This window comes from Bacillus rossius, chromosome 3 (genome assembly GCF_032445375.1).
Source record: "Bacillus rossius redtenbacheri isolate Brsri chromosome 3, Brsri_v3, whole genome shotgun sequence".
NCBI lineage: Eukaryota > Metazoa > Arthropoda > Insecta > Phasmatodea > Bacillidae > Bacillus > Bacillus rossius.
The window spans coordinates 91,701,598-91,723,578 of NC_086332.1; the positions used below are offsets into that span (position 1 = coordinate 91,701,598).

At 36.6% G+C, this 21,981-nt stretch overlaps 1 protein-coding gene across 3 annotated transcripts in view; it reads left to right on the forward strand.

Annotated features, from left to right (window-relative positions):
- The window catches only part of LOC134531025 (protein kinase C), a 270,374-nt gene that overhangs the window by 188,993 nt on the left and 59,400 nt on the right, over positions 1 to 21,981 (forward strand). For all 3 annotated transcript variants that reach the window (XM_063366515.1, XM_063366516.1, XM_063366517.1), the window contains 2 exons: positions 10,388 to 10,674; positions 20,413 to 20,567. In XM_063366515.1, the coding sequence (XP_063222585.1) occupies positions 10,388 to 10,674; positions 20,413 to 20,567 (442 nt within the window). The remainder of the gene's footprint in view (positions 1 to 10,387; positions 10,675 to 20,412; positions 20,568 to 21,981) is intronic.

Genomic DNA, 21,981 nt, shown 5'->3' on the forward strand with positions numbered 1-21,981 from the left:
ATTTGCTGCTCAAAATGTCCTCCGCCACACCCGATACATGCAGTGCAGCGCCGTAACAGGTTGCGTCGCACATCGGCGAAGACAGCTGGTGTGTTTCCTATGGTCTGAAACACAGCATGTATCCTGCCCACCAGTTCATCCCTGGTATGTACAGGAGTGGCGTACTCAAGGGACTTCACATGGCCCCAAAGATAAAGTCCAAAGGCGAGAGGTCGGGGAACGCGGTGGCCAGGCAATGGGACCACCCTGTCCTATCCACCGCTGTCCAAATGGTCTGTTCAGGTGGTCACGAACACAGAGGGCATAGTGAGCTGGTGCTCCATCACACTGGAACCACAATGACGCACGAATATCAAGACTGACGTCATCCAACATGTCAGGTAAAACATCGCGCATAAACCGCAGATACTCTGCAGCGTTGAGGCGTGGTGGCAAAATGTGTGGCCCTAGTACACTGTCATTTAGTATCCCAGCCCAGATGTTCACTGAAAATCGCTGTTGGTGGCGGGTTGGATACGTCGTGTGACTGTGTTGCTCGGCCCAAACGTGAGTGTTACGTGTATTGAACAAGCCATCCCTGGTGAAGCAGCTCTCGTCTGTGAACAGCACATGCTGTTGGAACTGTGGCATGTTTCGCAGCACTGCAGCAACCATCGGCAAAACTCATGTCGTGCAGGAAAATCAGCTTCTTGTAAGGTCTGTACCTTCTGTACATGATACGGGCGTAGAAGTTGTTCCTTTAATACCAGTGCAACAGATTGACAGGAGGTGTGCATGGCATGTGCTATCGCCCGTGTGCTGGTAGATGGTGTGTCCTGAATTCGTTCCAGCACCTCTTCCTCAAAGCTAGGTGTCCGTATTGTCCTTCTTGAACCACATGCTGGCTTCGTGACGCACAGCGAACCCGTTTCCCGCAAATGGCGGTCAATGCGTGCGAATATTGTGTGTGCAGGGTGCCGTCAGTTAGGGAACCTCTCACGATACTGTCTCTCCGCCTCTCTTCCATTGCCGCCAGCTGCACCATACACTAAATGCATATTGGCTAGCTCTGTCAGTGTGTAGCCATCCATGTCGCCTCTGCAACTGTGACAATATCGAGTGTAACACATGCACGGTGACTCGTGCGGTCACTGATCGTCAAATCGGGTAGTAGGTAAGACAACACAACATGTTTTCACTGGCTTGTTGTCGCCTTGTTGCCTACCTACCCCTGTTACTTTGTTGCGCTGTTTCAGGTATAAGGATGTATATCCGGACATGGGTTTCTTAATAAAATGTTTTCCACACATCTACATCTACCATCCCTATCAATGTGTAACACATATTCATGGCCACCCTGTATATATATATATATATGTGTGTGTGTGTGTGTGTGTGTGTGTGTGTGTTTGTATGTCACAGGTAATGCTAGAAGAAGAAGTAAATTTAAGTTTACCCAGGTTAACTTAGCATTATTCAAGGTTGTTGGGTAAAGTCCGAATAATAACTTAAATAAATTTGAATTTGGTATTTACCTGTGTACATCTGGGTCTACCCAATGCTGACTGGGTAGTGCTAGAAAAACCAAATGATTGATAATTTTAGTTTAATTTAATGAATTTAACGACCAACAAAACATTGATACCTTAACTAAATATACCTTTTTAAAGTATTTTGAATGAGAAAAGTCGTAATGAAATATAATCAAAATTATAATTATGACAATAGTTTGTAAAGCAATTTCACAAAATAATACTTATGTTGTTATTAATCCTGAGTTTGTATTTGTTGTTGTCACTGTAGATAAGTGGTACTCTCATCCTCGTGTGTTGGCTGTTTGCGGATGTTTTGCCTGCTACGGTACTGATGAGGGTGGGAGTCCATATATTTGCAGTGACAACATTGTATTTGTCAACATTGTGTATTTGTCTACATGTGTCGTGCCTACCATAAAAGTCTAAAGACTGTTGTTGGGCATGTTACAATTTTAAATAAATAAAAAATAACTATATAAGTTTATAATGTCCTGAGTTATATTTGTATTCTTTTTCTTGCAATTTTATTTTTTGTTCAATTTTTTCGTCCATGTCCAACGGTCAAATGAGTTTCATACAAAATATCAAACATCTAATCGTTAGTTACATAATATTTCATTGTTGTCTCAGTTTTTCAACGCCATGTCCTGAACACAAAGCAAATTGCGTCAGTCGCCAGTTTGGAAATTTGTCTTCCATTTAGCTTCTTTTGCAGATTTAACAGAGCCGATTAATTGCAAATACTATTCTTTGTTAAAGTAAAAGCAGTTCAATCCCTTCACAGAAAATAACTCTTAAAAATTTTTGTAAAAACACTCATGAAACACCGTGTGCACACTCAGTTCGGCCGCCACTCTGTCACTAAGCGGCGTGGGGGATGTCGCGCGTGGTTTGTGCCACGTGCTCAGACATGATGCAACACCCGACATCACCCAGTCAGCGTTAGGCAGATCCAGGTGTGCATTGGTAAATGCGTAATTCAAATTTATTTGAGTGATTATTCGAGTTTTACCCATCAAACTTGGATAATGCTAAGTTAACCCAGGTAAATCTAAGATTACGTCTTCTTCTAGCATTACCCGTAACACACAACACACACACACACATATATAGACTCGCACATATATATTCATATAGATACATGTGTGTGTGTGGATTAATGTCTCCATATATTTCACCTTGCAGCCATGCCTACCCACCGGAGAACACTGGTGTATGTGAGTGGTAGTAATACATATTGAGTCTCCCATCGTGCACCATGGTGGTTGCTTGTTGGTAGCTTTGATGGTGTGGGAGATTTGGTGGTTGAAAGTGGTCGACCTCGGATTTTCATACATTTTGACTAACATGTTCTACAAAATCTAAAAAGTGTTCTACGGAATCTCCTATTATGTTTAGGATTTCTCCAGTTGATGTGTGTGACCACCGGCCACTGAACACCCATCATTAAATGTACTGGAATGAATGTATGGAAAATAAACCCAGTGAAGCGGGGTGTCCTTAACTAGCATCCATATAAAATTATTAAAATCAAACCACTTTTAAACACTATCTAAATTGGGTCACTAAATTAAAAAAAAAGTAAGTTATTTAAATGGCTCTTTAGAAATAAAATGCTCAAAAAACTTCAAGAACAAATTAAAACACTTTGCAAATTAAATATACACTATTAAACCAGGACACGATGACTTTTGTCCCCTTTTCTCCGCTCCAGCGTATGAGACAACTCCCATACCTGGCCCTGGTTTGCACAACATTGCAGATACCAAAAATTATTTAAATCGTGCAAAAATCCTGACTTAAAACCCATCATATCAGGGTGTAGGCAAAATTTATAAAAAACATATACCATTTAAAATTACTTAAAAAATGTACTTTAAAAAAAGGAAAGGTATGTGTTTTTGAAGCAGCAGTCCACAAAATATTAATAACTTTTTAGCACTTTTTTTTTAGTCTGATTTCTTATCTTTTTTACAAACTCTTACATCATTAGAAAAACTTATATTCAAATGCAGAAATAACAGACCATGAGACAGGTTTCCCAAAAAAAAAATATATGTAAACATTCATAAAAATTTTTATATAAAAATCTATGAAAAAGGTAAATAAAGGCTATGATTACAAAGGCTCGTAGCATAATGATTATAACCTGCTACATTCACGTAAATTATATTACAACTTGGCCACACTTCAATTTCATATTAAAATAATATTATGATAAAATACAATTAAATGCAGTTGCATTAAATCAAAATACCCACTGTATGAATCATTTAAAGAACATAAAATACAATATTTATAAATATGCATATAAAAACAATACTAAGGAAAATTCTGGGAGCTCCCTACTTTACCACTGCAAGATGTCTTGCTACAAACGTAATTTACAATAAAACAAATATTACAAACATTACTTTCTCTTAAAAAAATTGTAGTAACAGTTCGGTGCCAGGCAAAGTCTGAGTTTGTTAAACGCACTGCCGACCAGTTCAAAAGGGCCATAACGTCACTAACTCCGCAAGTTTATCATCGCGTTACCAAAGCACGCAATACACTCAAGCTAAGTCTTCCAATCTTTGCATTATGTCTACGAGTTTGGACTGCAAGATTTTTTGACAAAATCCAAACACATAATTGCGCACCACAACTTGTTCAATCAGTTTATTTTATCGCCATGCTACCAACCCTGGGATCCAAACAGCCATTCAAAAAAATATAAGTAGGTGGCTACTTACTTGTCATCCTTCTTACCTGAGCACCTCATCCACATAGCTGCATTGTACATGCTCGGTCGTAAGGCTGTTTCCAGACGCGAAGCATTTGCGCGCAAAAATCCGTGCCATGGATCCACTTGCTTGGCATAGCACTCTTCTCTCACTTGGTCGTTCACGGAGTTATTTATCACTTAGCACATTGCGTGTAGACCTAATTTCACGTAAAAGTATTTCTTTTTATGCACCACTATTATAAACACAGTGCCTGAAACGGACGCCCAACATATCGCCGGCCCAGCCGTCACTGTCTATACTGCCGCGGTCAACCACCGCTGACATCAGGCCCTCTAACAGTCATCGATGCACTCAAAAGTTCTCACCCAGATTATTTTCTCGAAACAGTCCAAATATTTTAAGCTTTAATTAATATGTAGTACAAAATTGCAAAGAAAAATTTACTAAAAAACTTAATAAAAATTATTGCCAACATTTTATATATTACATGCTTACACTTGACTCAAATTCTAGAGCCAGCTAAAACTTTCTGGAAGCAGTGGTCTTCGGCCAGAGCCTTTCAGCCAACCAGGAATAAAAGCAGTAATAAACCACCAAACTTAAAATATTTACAATAGATACAAAAGTACCTTAAACTATTCTGTAACCAAAAAGAAATCAATACGTAAAAAATATGATTGTCTTAAAAACCTAATTAAGACAAATAATGTGGCATAAACGCCACACTTTGAAATATAGAATCAGCTGCTCTATTGTAGTAAAACATTATACGAAAAAATGGTTAAAGTTTTGGAGAGCAGGAGGCTGCAACGTCACGATATATTTTGAAAAGTAAAAGGCTGATTTTGTTAGCATATGTTAAGAAACTTTCACTATTTTAAATTTTTTGAAAATTATTCAAGATATATTTTTATGATTTTTTTTTTAAATTCTAATTTAATATATAGATGTGAATATTTGTATGTTTGACATAATCATGTCTTTACTAATGAACCAATTTGTACAAAATATATAAAATTTACTGGATTAACAAACAAACAAACAAACTTAATATCATGAAATAACAAATCTCAGGGGGTGAAAATGGGTAAGATCTACTAAGTTAATTAAACTAGAGGTACAATACTAGGCATGGGCGTAGATCCCGGGGGGGCCAGGGGGGCCCGGGCCTCCCCTGGAATTAATGGGCCCCTCCTTGGGGGGGCCCACTTCGTGATTTTAAAGTTAATGGTGTACACAACATATATATATATTATATATATATATCAGATTATTATTTACGACAGGCACTTTGACATGCTTTACATTCCTACCTTCGAGTTCCGTAGTTATTTTCCCCTACCCCTTCTGCGAAAGCCATGGTATGGAGTTTTCCAATGCGAACTTTAAAAACCCTTAATTCCTAGAAACCGTTCATTCCAAAGGACGAAGCTAGGGTAGGGTTCCGTTAGAATTTCCTCCCCATTGTTACCCACACTACCTTGTCCTCTGAAACGACAGTATTATAGGTTTCAGGTAGTCTGTTTTTAAAGTGGTTTTGCTCTCGTGTGCGCCAGTCTTCTGCTTTCTTGGCAAACATCAACATGGATAAGTTCGTGACGCGGAAGAAACGGAAAACAGAATCTGATTCTCACATGGTAAGCTTGATTGTTTTATAAGTAGTGACTATTATTTAGGTAATATATTTTATTTAAGTGATTATGTAACGTTTTTTTTTCCAGTAAATAAACAACTTAATACTTTAACAGTAATTATAGCAGAATTTAGTTTATTTACGAACTGAAACTTATGTACCATTGTCTGGAATTTTTTAGCTCATCTCCATTCTGTAAGGCTAGCTGCTCTGTACGTTACATGTGAATATACAGGGAATAATTTTTTTCCTCGTCAATATGGAATTTAAAATCACTCCCCTTTTATTATCAAACGATAATTTTCACAATTCATGGCCGATAATCACTTTATAACATTTGTTATTTGATAACTGCAACACTGCACGAGTAAACAGAAGTAAGAGTGAGAAAGAAGTATTTAAACGTTACACATCTGTTTTTAAGTTAATTAGGAAGCAAACGCGTCTCTTTGATAACTAATCAAGCGGCATATTTTAACTAAATAATTCACTGCCAAAATACTGTTTATACTAAATATAAGCCGAGAAATGTATGTGGTTCAATTAGCTGTAGGATAAATTTCATAGTTCTATCTCCGAGATTTTTCATTTGTGTCATTAAGTTTTTTTCTTTTTTACCTGGTTGATGTTTTTACTAAATAAAATAGTCTTTAAGGGTTTTAATATGATTCGATCGTTCATTTGATGTTGATCCGTTTATTAGCTTTGGCGCTTTGGGTTTTTAGGGCGCATCAAAAACTGTGAACAAAGAATTTCACGAACAGTATTTGAATCGCAGTAATTATGTGATGTGGTATAAAAAAAACCGACAAAGTGCGAGTCGAACCTGCGCACGAAGGGTTCCGTACCATTATCTATAAAAACGGCAAAAAACAGGTATGTTGTATGGGAGCCCCACTTAAATATTTATTTTATTCTGTTTTAGTATTTCTTGTTATAGCGGCAACACAAATACATCATTTGTGAAATTTTATTCTGTTTTCACGTTTGTTGTATGGGAGCTCTGAGGCGTCTGAAGACATGGTTAAGAAGTACCAGACTCAAACCCGTCTCAACTCAGTGACTGTGTGTCATGTTCACAAAAGTCGTTTGGATGAACTTAGTTTACATGAATTAGCTAAAGATTTTGCTTCAAGATCTGAAATTAGAATAAACACTTTTGGAAAATGGTAATGTATTGGTGGGGTGTTATCTATTTGCATTATATTCACGTATATTATTTTTATAGATTTTTTCATGGATATTTTATGTATTTAGGTTAGCAAATTATTCAAACATGTTTGAGAGATCACTTCTTATAGTCATTAATTAATAATTACTAAAAAATATGTTGCTCTGCTTTATTGTTAATATCACTTACGTAAAAATAAAGTGTATAACATACGAGCTTATCATCCAGAGAAGACTTGTTTCGGTTGACCTCTAGCGCAAAGTTCTTAAACCACAGAATTCACGGGCCCCCCCTGGAAATCCTACAGATTTGCGCCCATGATACTAGGGATGAAACACAAACAAAAAAACAGCTCATTTATTTTAACCATTTTCCTAATTCCCTGAACTTAGGGGATAAAAAAAGTTATAATATAGTTTTATATTTAAAAAATCTCTTAAGTTAGTTAAGCAAAAGTTTAGATAATGTGGATTATGATTATAAAAAAAATTCCAAAATATTTTACCATTTCCTTATCAGGGTATATTTGAAGGTAAGAATGTTAGCATAAATTATATGCATAGAGTAACGTTGTTTGTCTTTTCCATTTTTCTTGATTCAACAGCAAAAAGGATTAAATTCTGTGTTATAATAAAAAAAAATCTTTCAACCTAATCAGTTAGGAAGTAAGATGAAGTTTAATCATAGACCTGAATCCAGTCAAGATCAATTTAATTTTAGTTGAGAATAATGTGCTCACTAAAACTACAAACTTCCTTTTGCTATTTTCTAAAATAACCACTCTTTATAGTGGTAAAAATTGAGTAGGTTTATTTTTATAAATAAAATGTTATATTACTAAATCTACTTAGGGAAAGATAAGAAACTTGAATATGTAATAAATTACACACACACTTTACATCTTTGGTATTTTTTAATTTTTTAAATTTGCCAGCCTGGGAGATTGAAATGGGAATCAGTCTGATTTTCAAATAAAAACTAAAACAGTACTGAATACTCTGGATTAACACATCCTATTTCTATGTAAAAAAATTCATTTTTTTTTTGTTTTGTTTTTGACTTTACTTCCAACTAGACTATAATGAAATTTGAGCTATAATTAGCCTATATATTGCATTAATACATAGGTACTTTTCATTCCTTAAATACGCACAGTTCATAAGGAATAGCCATTAAAATCCATTTGCTAAGATAACATACATTAACACGAGCTGCGTGTGGGGTGAGTATGCTTAGAGTTTTAATAACTTTAATTAGTTCAAATTCTGTAAAAAATGATAAAATATAAGCTATTTTATTCTTGCATAATACTATATGGTAATGATACTGCAGATTTTTTTAACAGTATAGATTACGAAGGAACTGATTGCATCAAGATGCTTTGCAACAAAACAGAAATCTAACCTATCAACTATGAGTATCATAGAATGGGGTGATTAGGATTAGAGGGGTGACAAGGATAAAAATTTTGTAGCATAATTTTTTTGAAACATAATATAGCAGAAAAAATTATACATTGCTCGAATAGTTCTAAGATAGTTCTAATACATAGTTTTATGTATAATTCTTTTCTGCTATATTAGGTTTCAAAATATAATGTTACAAACTTTTGATCCTATTCACCTTATTTTAGGTACTGCAGTTATTATTTAATAACATATAGTACATAGTCAATTTTTAATGTTTTGTTTTAACTAAGACAATTCTAATGTTAGATAATTTTTGACTTAAATTGTATCAAGTAATTTTTTAATTAGTTAACTTTAAACTTCCGTCATTTACTTTTTCATTAACACACTTCAGCTTAAATTAGTTAAATATTTTTGTTAACTTTCTCACGATGCATTATCTCATGTGGCAACTAACACTGGCCAGAACTACTCAAAGAAATTTATAAAGCTGCAGTAAATCATAATTCATATCTGCTTATATTTAGCATATGTTGCAATCTGTGTAAAAGATAGTCCTTATCAATAATCAATATAAATATAATCCTTAAACAACTTCAGAACTCTTACAAATACATAATTTACGTAACTTTTTTCAAAAATATTATTAGACCAACATTACTTGATAAATACCAAAATGAACCTAAATGGTAAGTATGTCTCTCAATAGGACATTGAACACTCACAAAAAATCATGCCAAAAGTCAAGCTAGAAGCAAGATTGTATTTGTCACAATTTGTTGCCGATAACTAACATCAAAAAAATTTGTCTCAATCATTTCAAATGAAGCATATGAAATGAGTGGATATTCACTTTCGTCTGTGATTTCAAAAGCCTGGTTGCTTGTGCAAAGAGTCTGCTCGTGGCAACAATCACGATAAAGGTCTCACTCTGGTGGTTACGGTATTGAGGAAGGGAGTTGGTGTCGAGACACTTCAGGGAAAAGAGAGTTAAAGGGTGAGGTCTAGTGGGTGGGGTCCATCGAATGCACGGGTTGCCAAAAGTAATGAGAGTCCAGCCCAGGTGTGGCATGGTGATCCTGCTGCCTTGAGTTTTGGGACCGTAGCTTACCTTCGCATGGCTCCGACATTGGTGTACGACTGCCAATAGAACTGTAAAATTGTATAAACAACTGCAAGTGCATTTGTTTGCAAATATTATACCAATACATGTTTATTAAAATTATTGAACTTGAAGTTGTATTTTGACACAGTTCATATTCTAATGTACTAGTCACAAATTATGGAAAACTTTCTAGAGTTAAAACCAATACAAAGAAAGTATAAGGGATTGTTTAACCTTACTAAGTAGGGACAAGATTATAAGGTGAATTGCGATAAAGCCAATATAACACCAAAAAGCATGTCAGTATACCATAAAGCACCAAATGCAAAAAAAAAAAAAAAAAAAAAAACATGAAATTTATCACCATATTTAATCAAAACTGAACTCACATTACAAAAACATAATTTTTTTGTACATTAAATTAATGATTGTATATTATTTAGCATGGGGTTAGTGCCAAAATGTTTAGAAAAAATTTTGCATTTCTTGTATTATAAATTTTTACATCACGACGTTGGTACAATTTTTCAAACGCACATATACTTGCCGATTTATTTGAATTTTTTCCTAGTACTAGTTTGACGTGCTTATTACAGATTGTTTTATTGGTAAAAGTGCGTCATGCATCTGTCAAAATGAGATTGTTTTGGTGAAGTAAGTATCTATGAACAAGTAAGTGTCGTATTTGTTGAAAATGGTGCTGTCTTTATAAAAATACACTGAATTCCCCTGTTTTAAAATGAAAAAGGCTCACGGATGAAACCGTAAAATCTTGTCTCTACGAGAAAGGCGGACACACGGCAGAGGGCACTGGCCTTGCTTGCAGAGCAAGCGTCGGAGGGGGAGCAGATCTCGGGCTCCCCGGAGCGGCGGGAGCGCAGGATCGGCCTGGATGACTTCCACTTCATCAAGGTGCTGGGCAAGGGCAGCTTCGGCAAGGTGATGCTGGGCGAGAAGAAGGGCACGGACGAGGTGTACGCCGTGAAGGTGCTCAAGAAGGACGTCATCATCCAGGACGACGACGTGGACTGCACCATGACGGAGAAGAGGATCCTGGCGCTGGCGGCCAAGCACCCGTTCCTCACGGCGCTGCACTCGTGCTTCCAGACCAAGGTGCGTGCCGGCCGCCTCTATGCCTCGGTCACGGGAGGACTGGTCTCCAAACAACATTTACCATGCCGAAACTCGTGAAACTTTAACTTCTGGAACCATTTTGCCTAACTGAAATTCTTGTTTTTGACGCATCACTTCAGTTTATAGTCGCACGTTAAAAATAAGAAGTCATAGACCCTCCGCTTAAATACATGAAAATTATTAAGCTTTCAAACATGAAAAAATCGGCACATTCCTGTGACTAGTATATTAATTCCGTGTTATGTCGATTTTGACAGTTTTTTTCTCATCAAAAAGTTTTGAAGTTTGTTCGCCAAGTATTTATAGACATCCTGTTTAGTGAGATGAATTTTATAATAGTGATGAATGAAAATGGTAAGAACTGGGGAGTCATCTACGTTTTGAATTTTTTACTTTACTTCTTAAATTCTGACTGTGAACCCAAACTTGCCAGGATCACTGCTTTAAATCCTCCATCACTCTCGTGTTCCTCAAATCATTTTTTGTGCTGGTTCAATAGAAACTAGACAAAAAATATATAAGGGGTCGTCATACAAGTAAAAACTAGAGGTGACAACATTTAAACCTAAAAGTACTTAAAAAAATTATTTTCTAAATAAAATGTAATGAATTGGTTCTGCAGGACAGTAATATTTATTAATAGAAATTTTTGTCTCTGTCAGTTGTTTTATCCTCATTAAATAATTATGAATTTTATATTTTAAATACTTAAGTAATTATTAATATAATTAATTGAATACTTGAACAATTATGAACACCATATACTTAAATCTTTATAACAGTTCACGTGCTTTACTATAAACTATAAAATTATCTCATAACTCGTAGACTTTAATCAGATTTCTAAATAAAGTTTGGACATTGATTTTTTCATTTTATAAATTAAATGCACTACGTAACAAAATAAAAAGATGATGACTTATCTCATGATGCTATTAGTTCATAGATAACACCATGGGCCTCTGCCCTTTTGTGGTTTGATTTCTAATCGGAGCTTCCTTTCTTGATGTCTCCTCCATCGAGAGCCTTTTCGCCAAGAGACCTTGGTGGCCATCGAGTCCCACGCCACTACAATAACCTACTGAGCCCCAAACTCAGCAATTTCACAAATGCTCGGCCTCGCCCATCATGTATTCCTGCAGTTCAGGTAACACTCTGGCGGATCCAGAAAAGGGGGGGGGGGGGGGGGGGGTTAACGGCATGTAACCCCTTCCCTCTGAACCCTGAATTTTTTTTTCAATTTTCTCTTAACTCCAAACTTACTTAAGTATTATTTTACTGCAGTGCTATAGATAACAGGTTTTTTTTGAACCACAAATAAAATTTACTAAATATTTCAATTCTAAATGTACTAAAATTGTATTACAAAATTTAATTTACTCCTCCCGTGACCATCATTCTAGATCTGCCTTGGTAACACTTTCTCTCTCTCTCACACCTACACACACACACATAGCCACGAAACTGTCTGGCCTATGACAATGCACATTACCGGCCGCCCACAAACCGAGAAGCCCAGGCTTTAACCATCAGAACCAGTGATAGCACAGTGACTGAACCTGTCTTGACACTATGAAAAATAATTGAAAATCAGACTTTTCCAACTAACCTAGAGATCTCAACACTTGGTCTTACATGCCATGTGGGATTTTTATGTTTTTTTTTTCCATTAATTTTTAAGGGCTATTTATATAATTACAACTCTATATCTCCCTAGCATTTGTTGTTCTGTCAGGAAAATATGCAACTGGTATTCACTTAGTGTAATATCATGGGCGTAAAATGTCATGCTAGTGTTGATCAGTACGAAGACTTGTTCAACTTTTTACAACCATGATATTACACTAAGTGAATACCTGTTGAAAATATTTCTAACAGAACAACAATTATAAGGAAGATACAGAGTTAATATTTTAGTGATAACTCATGTTTAATTTTAATAAAGGAAAAATTTTTAAAAAATGTGTGCATGGAGTCCATGCACGACAGAAGTGAAACTTCTTGTTTATTATATTATGAGGTATAGGAAACATATTTATCTTTGACTAAGATCACAGATAAAAAAAAATACATGCATGTTCGGGAGTGCTAAATTATGATTATGCAAGTATGCAAGTGTGAAAGTATGCACATGTGCAAAATTAAAGTGTGCAAGTATGCTGCGTCATTTCTACCTCTCCCCAGCCGTCTACTTCTGTACCGGTTCCTCCACCACATACGTGACTATTCCCCTCATGCGATCGGAATTTTTGTAACACGTGAAAATTATAGCCCTCTCAGCAAAGAAGTTTCACTTCAAAAATTACAATCAACATGGCGGGAAAGACAAAGCTTTTAAAACAAAAAGTTAATAAAAATTAAAATTTGAAACCTTAAAAATTGCATTTTAACATTATGAAACACGGCCGTCATTGGCTTACGATTTGCCTGCAGAACCATCACATTCTGTTCTTGTAACACTCGACGTGTACATGTGTTGACAAATGCATATTTAGCAGACAAGTATTGTTCTTAAAATTATTTAACTTTTACTCATTCAAATAATGTGCTAGTAATGAAATATCAAGTAATTACCGAATTGATGATCGGAATACTAAGTTTTACAATTTTTTAAACCTAAACAACCCGCAAGTTGCGTCCACCATAACATATTCTTGAAAGTTGTTGACAGCATGGAGGGACAAGAATACATGGCAAATTTTAATATAACATGTAAAGAATGTTAATACATCATATAACAACAATTTGTAAACAGTGAAAGGCAACTAAAATTATAAAATTAATAGCATTTTTAATTTACAACAACCTTATCTTTTAATGCATTAAATTCAATGGATTTAATCTATTTAGCATGAATTTTGCACCAAAATGTATTTACTAAATATATTTAAGAAAAAAAATTAATCTTACAATAATTTTTATCTTATTTTTTATATAACAACATTGATATATTTTTCAAACACACAAATATTTTCTGATTAATTTTTATTCTTCCTAGTAGATCTGTCCTAGACACTCTTATTGTAATTAAGTCAAAATACACTGTTTTGATGAAATTGCTGTCAGTATTTCACAAAAAAAACGACACGCCGTGATGCTGATAACCATATCCTTTTATTCACATAATAACAGTCATTTCTTCCACACTCCTTTTCCTCCATATACTAACTCTCCAAACTAAAGCAGTGCTACCAACTCGGTAGCTACAACTATACCTACGACACAAAATATCTTTATTGCCGATAACACCTCCCTTCAATAAAATATTTTTATGAAACAAACAATCTTTTCCTAAATTTGTCAAACAGTACACCACCAAGAGGCTTAGTAAAAATATCACCTAGTTGGTCACTGGTATTAACATAGTCCAACCTAATGATGTTTTCAAACAGTTTCTCTTTTACAAAACACTTCTTAATCTTTAGATGTTTGACTCTAGAGTTGTCAGTGGCCATATGTGCCAGCTTTATAGTAGACTGATTATCCTCTAACAGAGTGATGGGACCAACTTCTATTTTAAAATCATGCAACAAGTCTTTTAACCAACAAGCCTCACTGGCAGCTTGACTAAGAGCAACAAATTCTGCTTCAGTGGATGACAGAGCCACTGATTGTTGTTTTTTTGAAAACCAGATAACAGTACAGCCAAAAACCTTAAAGCAGCAACCAGTTGTAGACTTACAGTCATCACTGCCTCCCCAGTCACTGTCCACATAGCCTACTACATCATCATTCCTGTTTCCATAGTAATTTAAACACATATTTAAAGTACCCTTGATATATCTAAGAACATTTTGCAGAAGTTTGTAAAGTAAAGTGCTTGCACAGTTCTGATATCTACTTAAGATTGTAACAACAGCACACAAATCAGGTCTTGATCCCATTGCAGCATACATTAAGGATCCAACTAATTTTGTACACTTTGACTCTATTTCCTCATTTTCTGAGCATTCCTTTTTCAATAACTCAAACTTGAAGTTTCTGTCGATGGGCAAAGACAAAGGTTTGCATTCTGACATACCATACAACTCAAGTAAGTTCTGCAGATACTGTTTCTGACTTATGGTTGTACGATTACTAGCTAAATCCTGCTCGACATCAATACCTAGAAACCTTTTTACACAACCCAGCTCTTTCATTTTGAAGGTGTTACATAGTGCATCTCTAAGATGACTGAGCTCATTTTTACAATTTCCAAAATATAGAATATCATCAACATACACCAACAAAAACGTTTTGGTGTTGCCTTTACATTTAGAATAAACACATGCATCTTTGTCAGAACGTACAAAACCCAGTGATGACATTACTTTATCAAATTTAGAGTTCCACAATTTGGGAGCATTTTTAAGGCCATAAATAGACTTATTTAGTTTACAAACAGGATACTCTGAATTTACACCCTCTGGTAATTTCAAATAGAGTTCCTCATCAATTTCACTGTTCAGGAATGCACTGCATACATCCATTTGCTGTACTGGTAAGTTCAGTTTGGTGGCCACACTCATAAACACTCTGAAAGTTTTAAGTTTTGCCACAGGAGCATACAAGTTCTACACATCACATTCTTGCTCGAAACCTCTTGCCACTAGTCTTGCCTTGTATTTAGTTTCCCCAGTTTCAGTCCCCTTTTTTGTGAACACCCATTTTGAACTAACTACTTCTTTTCCTTCTGGCACCTGTGGTAAGGTCGTCCAAGTGTTGTTTTCATGTAACTGCTGAAGCTCGGCCTTAATTGCCTCCTTCCAACATTGCGAGTCTTCCCTATTCATTGCCTCTTTGTAACTCTTCGGTACCGCATCAGTTGCTACGAGTCCTAGATCGTACTCTGAGCACCACGCTGGCTTTCTTACACTCCGTCCACTTGCTGTTTTAGGTGGCTTATCTCTGGAGGTTTCTCTGCTTGACACTTCAACTGGTCTCCCCTTTCTTTGGTCTCCTTCAGTCACTGCATCCTCAAAACCTTTAAAGGGAGAAGACATTCCTTCACTTTGTACGTCTTCCTCATCAGTACTGGAATTTGATTTTATTTGTTCATCTTCTTGAGTCAGGTCTAAGCCAATCATTTGAATGTCTTCTACTTCAGTTTCAGTCCTTGTTTCACGTCCCTTTAGTCTCACAAACACCACATCCCTTTTTATTTCAACTTTCTTCTTGTCTTTGAAGTAAATTTGATACCCTTTGGAATCTTCGTAACCAACAAAAACACCTTTCTCTCCTTTTGGGTCCCACTTCAGTCTCTTTTCTTTCGGTATATGGACAAATACCTCTGTTCCAAACACATGAATTAGTTTTGTCAAATCAACATTTTTCTTTTCCCAGACTTGATATGGTGTCTTATTATTTTCTCGAGCCTTTGAGGTCCTATTTAACACATACACAGCTGTATTTACTGCCTCTGCCCATAGCTGTTTGTTAAGCCCTTTCCCACTGAGCATTGACCTAGCAGCTTCCACTAAGGTGCGAATGTCCCGTTCTGCTCTTCCGTTTTGCTCTGGTGTATAAGGTATTGTTGTCTGGTGTTGTATCCCATGGTCCTCAAGCAGCGCTTTCACTTCCTGATTCACAAATTCTCCCCCATTATCACTTCTAAGCACTTTCACAGGCAGATCTGTAGCTTTTTCCGAAAACTGTATGTAGTATTTCAGCTTCTGGGACACCTCAGATTTACTCTTGAGAAAGTACACTTGCCGGTAATTTGAATAGTCATCTTTCAGTAGCAGAAAGTATCGAGACCCTCCCACAGACTCTACCTCCATTGGTCCACACACATCAGCATGTACCAATTGCAATGGAGCATCAGTGTGTTGTTTGCTTTCACCAAATGGTAATTTCTTCATTTTTCCCTCCAGACATGCTTCACATGACTCACTGTTGTCTGAGTACTTAATATTGTTTTGATTCAAGACATTTTTCACATAGTCCAGGTTTTGATGACATAAACTTTCATGCCACTCTCTCAACGAGCGTACCACCACTAAGCAGTCTTGTTCCATGATTACGTTCAGAATGTACAAATTTCCCTCCTTATTTGCCACCGCACGAATCTGGCTGACTTTATATACATTGCAATGATCGCCAGCCATTTTAACAGTATGACCCTTTTCAATTGCACTTGATACTGAGAATAGGTTCATTTTCAGCTCAGGGACCCACAATACATGGTTCAAGGTACTTTGCACATAATTCTGTCCATTGTAGACTTTCACATTAACTTGTCCGATACCTTGCACCTGAAGACTACGTCCATCACCAACGAGAACACATTTATTCGATACTGGTGTAAAGTTCATGAGGAGGCCACGTTCGAATGTCATATGTTCACTTGCTCCACTGTCCATGATCCAAGAGGTGGATCTTTTATGGTCCTCCAAATCACTTACACTACGCAATACACTTTCTGACATTACAAAGGCATTTTCATGTTTAGGCCTATACCTTTGCTTGTACTGAAACTTCAGATGTCCTTTCTTGCCACATTCAAAACACTTTCGTAAGTCTTTATCCTCTCTGCATTGGTTTGCCACATGTCCCAAGAATCCACACTTGAAACACTTTAATCCCCCTGTCTTCTTGACAGTGTTCCCTTTATATGATCCTGCCACCATAGCCACATCCTCATCCTTGATTTTAGACTTTAACCTCTCTTCTTCCACTAGTAGTCGTGCCACCAGGTCATCAAATTTTTGTTTACTAGTTTCTACAGATTCCCATGCTGTCACAAAGTGACCAAATCTCTCTGGCAATGACATTAATATTTTTGTAATCGTGAACTGTTCCGACACTTCTTCTCCTGCCTGTTTAAGCAAGTGACACAATTCTTGTATTTTTGACAAATATGTAGACATGTCAGAACCCTGCTCATACTTAAACTGAAAAAAACGTTGTTGCAGTAAGTGTACACTTGTACTCGACTGCTGCTCATACACACTAAGAAGCTTCCTCCACATCTCGTTTGCAGTGGAGCAAGTAAGTATGTGCATCATTGCATCCTCACTCAAACGCATTACAATAATACTCTGAGCCTTTGCATCTTTTTTTTGCCACTCACCTTGATCTTTTTCCGGTTTAATGTCTGTTCCATCCACAACTGAAAAAAGATTCATTCCCCGCAAAAACACCGACACCTGGAACTTCCACACGTTCCAATTCTTCTGCCCCTCCAACTTTATCGCTCCCACGGTATTCATCCCTAGCTGCTCCATTTTTCCGGAGTCAACAAGCACCGACGATAAATTGTTGACGACGAAAGCGACTGAATGTGTACCACACCCCGGTACCGCTACTCCACAGAAGCTTCCCACGCCGCCATTACCACTCTGCAGAGAAACACGTTGCCGGCCTACACAATTTAAACATCTCTGGTGCGAAGATCACTCATGACTGTTATAAGCATTCTGGGCCCATAACCTGTTGTCAGTATTTCACAAAAAAAACGACACGCCGTGATGCTGATAACCATATCCTTTTATTCACATAATAACAGTCATTTCTTCCACACTCCTTTTCCTCCATATACTAACTCTCCAAACTAAAGCAGTGCTACCAACTCGGTAGCTACAACTATACCTACGACACAAAATATCTTTATTGCCGATAACAGAAATAACATTATTTGTTCATTAATATTCTATCTTTATGAATAAACATTATTCATAGAACAATAGCAACAAAATCTTCTATTTTAAAAACAAAATTGGCATAAAAGTTAAACCATTAAATCTTTCTCTAAAAATAAGCAATTCACTGTTGGGCCCCTGTGGGGTTATGTCTATACTAAGTCTATGATCTGAACACTTTTAAAATCAACCATTGAAAAAAAAAATCTTTGCCTGTTAAACCAGAAATCAAGTAACGTAATCATGCTCTGGTAGACACTCAGTTAGGTCATCAACTTATCAATAAATTTAGTTGTACACCTTAACATCTTATAAAATGTTCAACTGTATAATTTTGTGGCTGCTACAATTGGTGTTTTTATTTAATGTGTATTAGGTATAATATTTTATCTTACTGGCAAAATGTTTGTATTTTTAAAGAATGTAACAGTTTCCCCTTGCTCGACGCTAGCTAGAGGTCACAAGGATTACAAAAAAGATTGTGCATACCTATTGAGGGTGGGGGCAGAGGGTGGAAGGGGGGTTCATTCCTGAGGCCCGAGCATCAGGAAGGGAATCCCAGTTAAGTTTCGAGATTTTTTCTAATGCTTGGTTTTACCCTAATATGATGAAAATTACATATCTACTGTTAATATTAACTACATAGTTAGTTGTAAGGTGCCTAAGATCCCCATTGAAAAATGATGAATATAACAAACACTTATACATATTTAATATACACAAAATATTGATTAAAAATTCAATTTATTTTAATATTGTGCAAATTAAAATTATTTGACATGCACATACACGCATGCACACACACATGCGCACACAGGCACATGCGAAATGATAAAAATATTTCACAATAATATTTATTTGAATAAAGAACCTCTTGCAAAACTACATTGTGTGTTAATTGTCTCTGGTCATTCAGTAATCTTCCTTATTGTGGATTCGATTCAGTATACACCAGGATGGCAAACCATATTGGCAGTGCGATACGTATGAAGGTGCTCAATTGAATAGGGTTCGCAGCAACATTATTATTCTACAATTCAAATGTGCCTAAACATATTTTCATGATCAACTTAATCCTATAATTAGCCACTGTAAAATTGTCACAACAGTGTTTGGTAGATTCATATTTGTAAGTAGAGGCCAAAAACTTGAATTATATTAAACATATATACAATGTGAATACTTGGCAAACTAAGCCACGGCTCGCTACTTTAGCACTGGAAAATGCTGAAACTATTATTATCGTCAAAATGTGACGCTATGGCGCCATGCATGATATCTGCACCATGGACTCATCAGCAATGTAGGAGGAACAGGTTAGCAAAGAGCAATGAAAATGTTACACTGTAAGCGCATGAAAACAGAATTCATACAGCGTTACAGAGTCAGTCAGAGTCAATTATGAGCCTATTTATATTTTAGATAAGCAACATTACAAATTATGTGATACGCACAGATCACTTTTAATTATATGACAGTAGAGTTTACAGTCTTGTCTCGTAAGGGCAGTATGACGGGCTCACTGGAGTGACGGGCTCACTGGAGTGTCGGGCTCACTGGAGTGACGGGCTTGTTACGTGGAGATCTGTTGGGGATGCCCAAAAATGTCACTGGTTTTCGCTGGCCTCCACGTTCACCTGACATAACGCCATGTGAGTTTTTCCTTTGGGGTTTTATAAAAGATTGTGTATATGTTCTGCTGCTACCTAATTATTTGCCAGAGGTGAGACACAGAATTTAAGAGGCTATTGCTTCCATTACTCCGGACGTGTTAACCAAAGTGTGGGAAGAATTGGACTTTAGGTTGGATGTGAGCGTTATAACTAAAAGTGCACATATTGAACATTAGGTTAGTTTATCTTCTATTTGATGTATGATTGTTGTAAATAGGCTAAATTGAACTATTATAATGTACAATTGAAACTGGTTAATTCTTTTATGGCCATCCTATTCATTGTAAAGCTAGTTTTATAGCTTTACCTACACAAAAACAGACTTGTTTTAAATCAGGAAATGTTAAGAACATCAACAAGCATTGTCAATCTGTTTACATTCGTGGTGGCCAGTGTTGGTGATGCAGTCTGCTTACTGGCTGCAGGATCGCCTGTTCTTCGTGATGGAGTACGTGAACGGAGGAGACCTCATGTTCCAAATACAGCGCGCCCGCAAGTTTGACGAGCCGCGAGCGCGGTTCTACGCGGCTGAGGTGACCCTCGCCTTGCAGTTCCTGCACCGGCACGGCGTGATCTACAGGTGAGCCTCGTCGCTGCTCCTCGGCTCCGGGCCGCGTATTTAGGAGCTTCCTGCACTGCGTTCACAACTGCCGGCTTCAGTCGCCAGCCATCTTACTTCTGCGTGCTTTAGAGCCCGTCTACAATAGTCCGAACCTGTGCGTGGTCCGTGTCCTTATCCGAATGTGAGTGACATCACATTGTCTCACCGAAAACTGCCCTGTCCACAATTGCGATGTCCGATGTCCGAATGTATTGATTTCTAAAGTTGTCACCAGAGCGCAGTAAATGTGCCAAACCAAATGTTTTTGTTTATTGTTTTGATGCTTTGTAGTTTGAGATTGAACTTATGAAAGTTATGTAAGTTATAAGTGACTTACAACACTTTCCATTTCCTTCAATAACAATAACAAACACCACGTTTTCAAACGGGAACCGGAAATTCAAATATCGTTGTTCTGTTCTTTTTCTGTGTCTGAAGTTGGGACAAAAAGTTCAAATTGACGAATGTCTTCGGACCAGGTAGGTTCGGACCTTCACCCACTTGACGCATGACTTCAGAGGGTCACGTGGACCAATCAGCGACGAGTGTCCTTCGGACACAGTTTAGGACATTGCTATTGTAGACGGGCCTTAAAGTGGACATTATGTTCATCACTATCATTCACTTTTTAAAATAATTAACATAGTTCATACCACACATTTTAGAACGTTGACAGAATATTGATTTTGTTAATTATTTATTCATAGCTAGCTAATCACTGACTCCACTCATGCAAATTTTTAACGTTGTTGGAAATGTATGTGCGAAATTCCCACATCCTTAGTAAAGCCATGCATGCAGTAAAATGTAAAGACTGAGTAAGCTTTCATTCCTGTACAAAACCATTCTTGGTTGGAGTTTAGGAAGTGGTAAATAATATATCCCTGTTTACTTTTTTTTAAGTATATAATAATTGTCCCAATTTCTTATTTCCAATTTTAGTGTAGTCAGAGATATGTTTAACTTTTATATATTAACACTCATCTCCTTTCCATTCCATTATGGAGGGACTTTTAAAAATGGTAAAACATAAAAATATTTATTTTTAATGTAGTTATGCCAACCTCCTTATTTTCAGTTAATTCAATCTAAAATCAAACCTCCTTTTTTACCTAAATAAAATTTTGAAAATTTGAGAATCACACACATACTTTATTTTGAATGTACATTTCATTTGTTAAAATGTCTTATCTCCAGTGTAACGCTGGTGTCAAATCATGCGGTTCTTTCACTGCTGCTAAAAATGGATGCGGTTTGAATACTAGATGGAATGCACAAGTTAGTACTATTCCCACCAAATGGGACAATTACTTGACACTTACTTTCATTAGCAAACCTAATGGTTAAAAAAAAAAACATGAAAACAGGACTGAATTGCAAATCCTAAAGATTC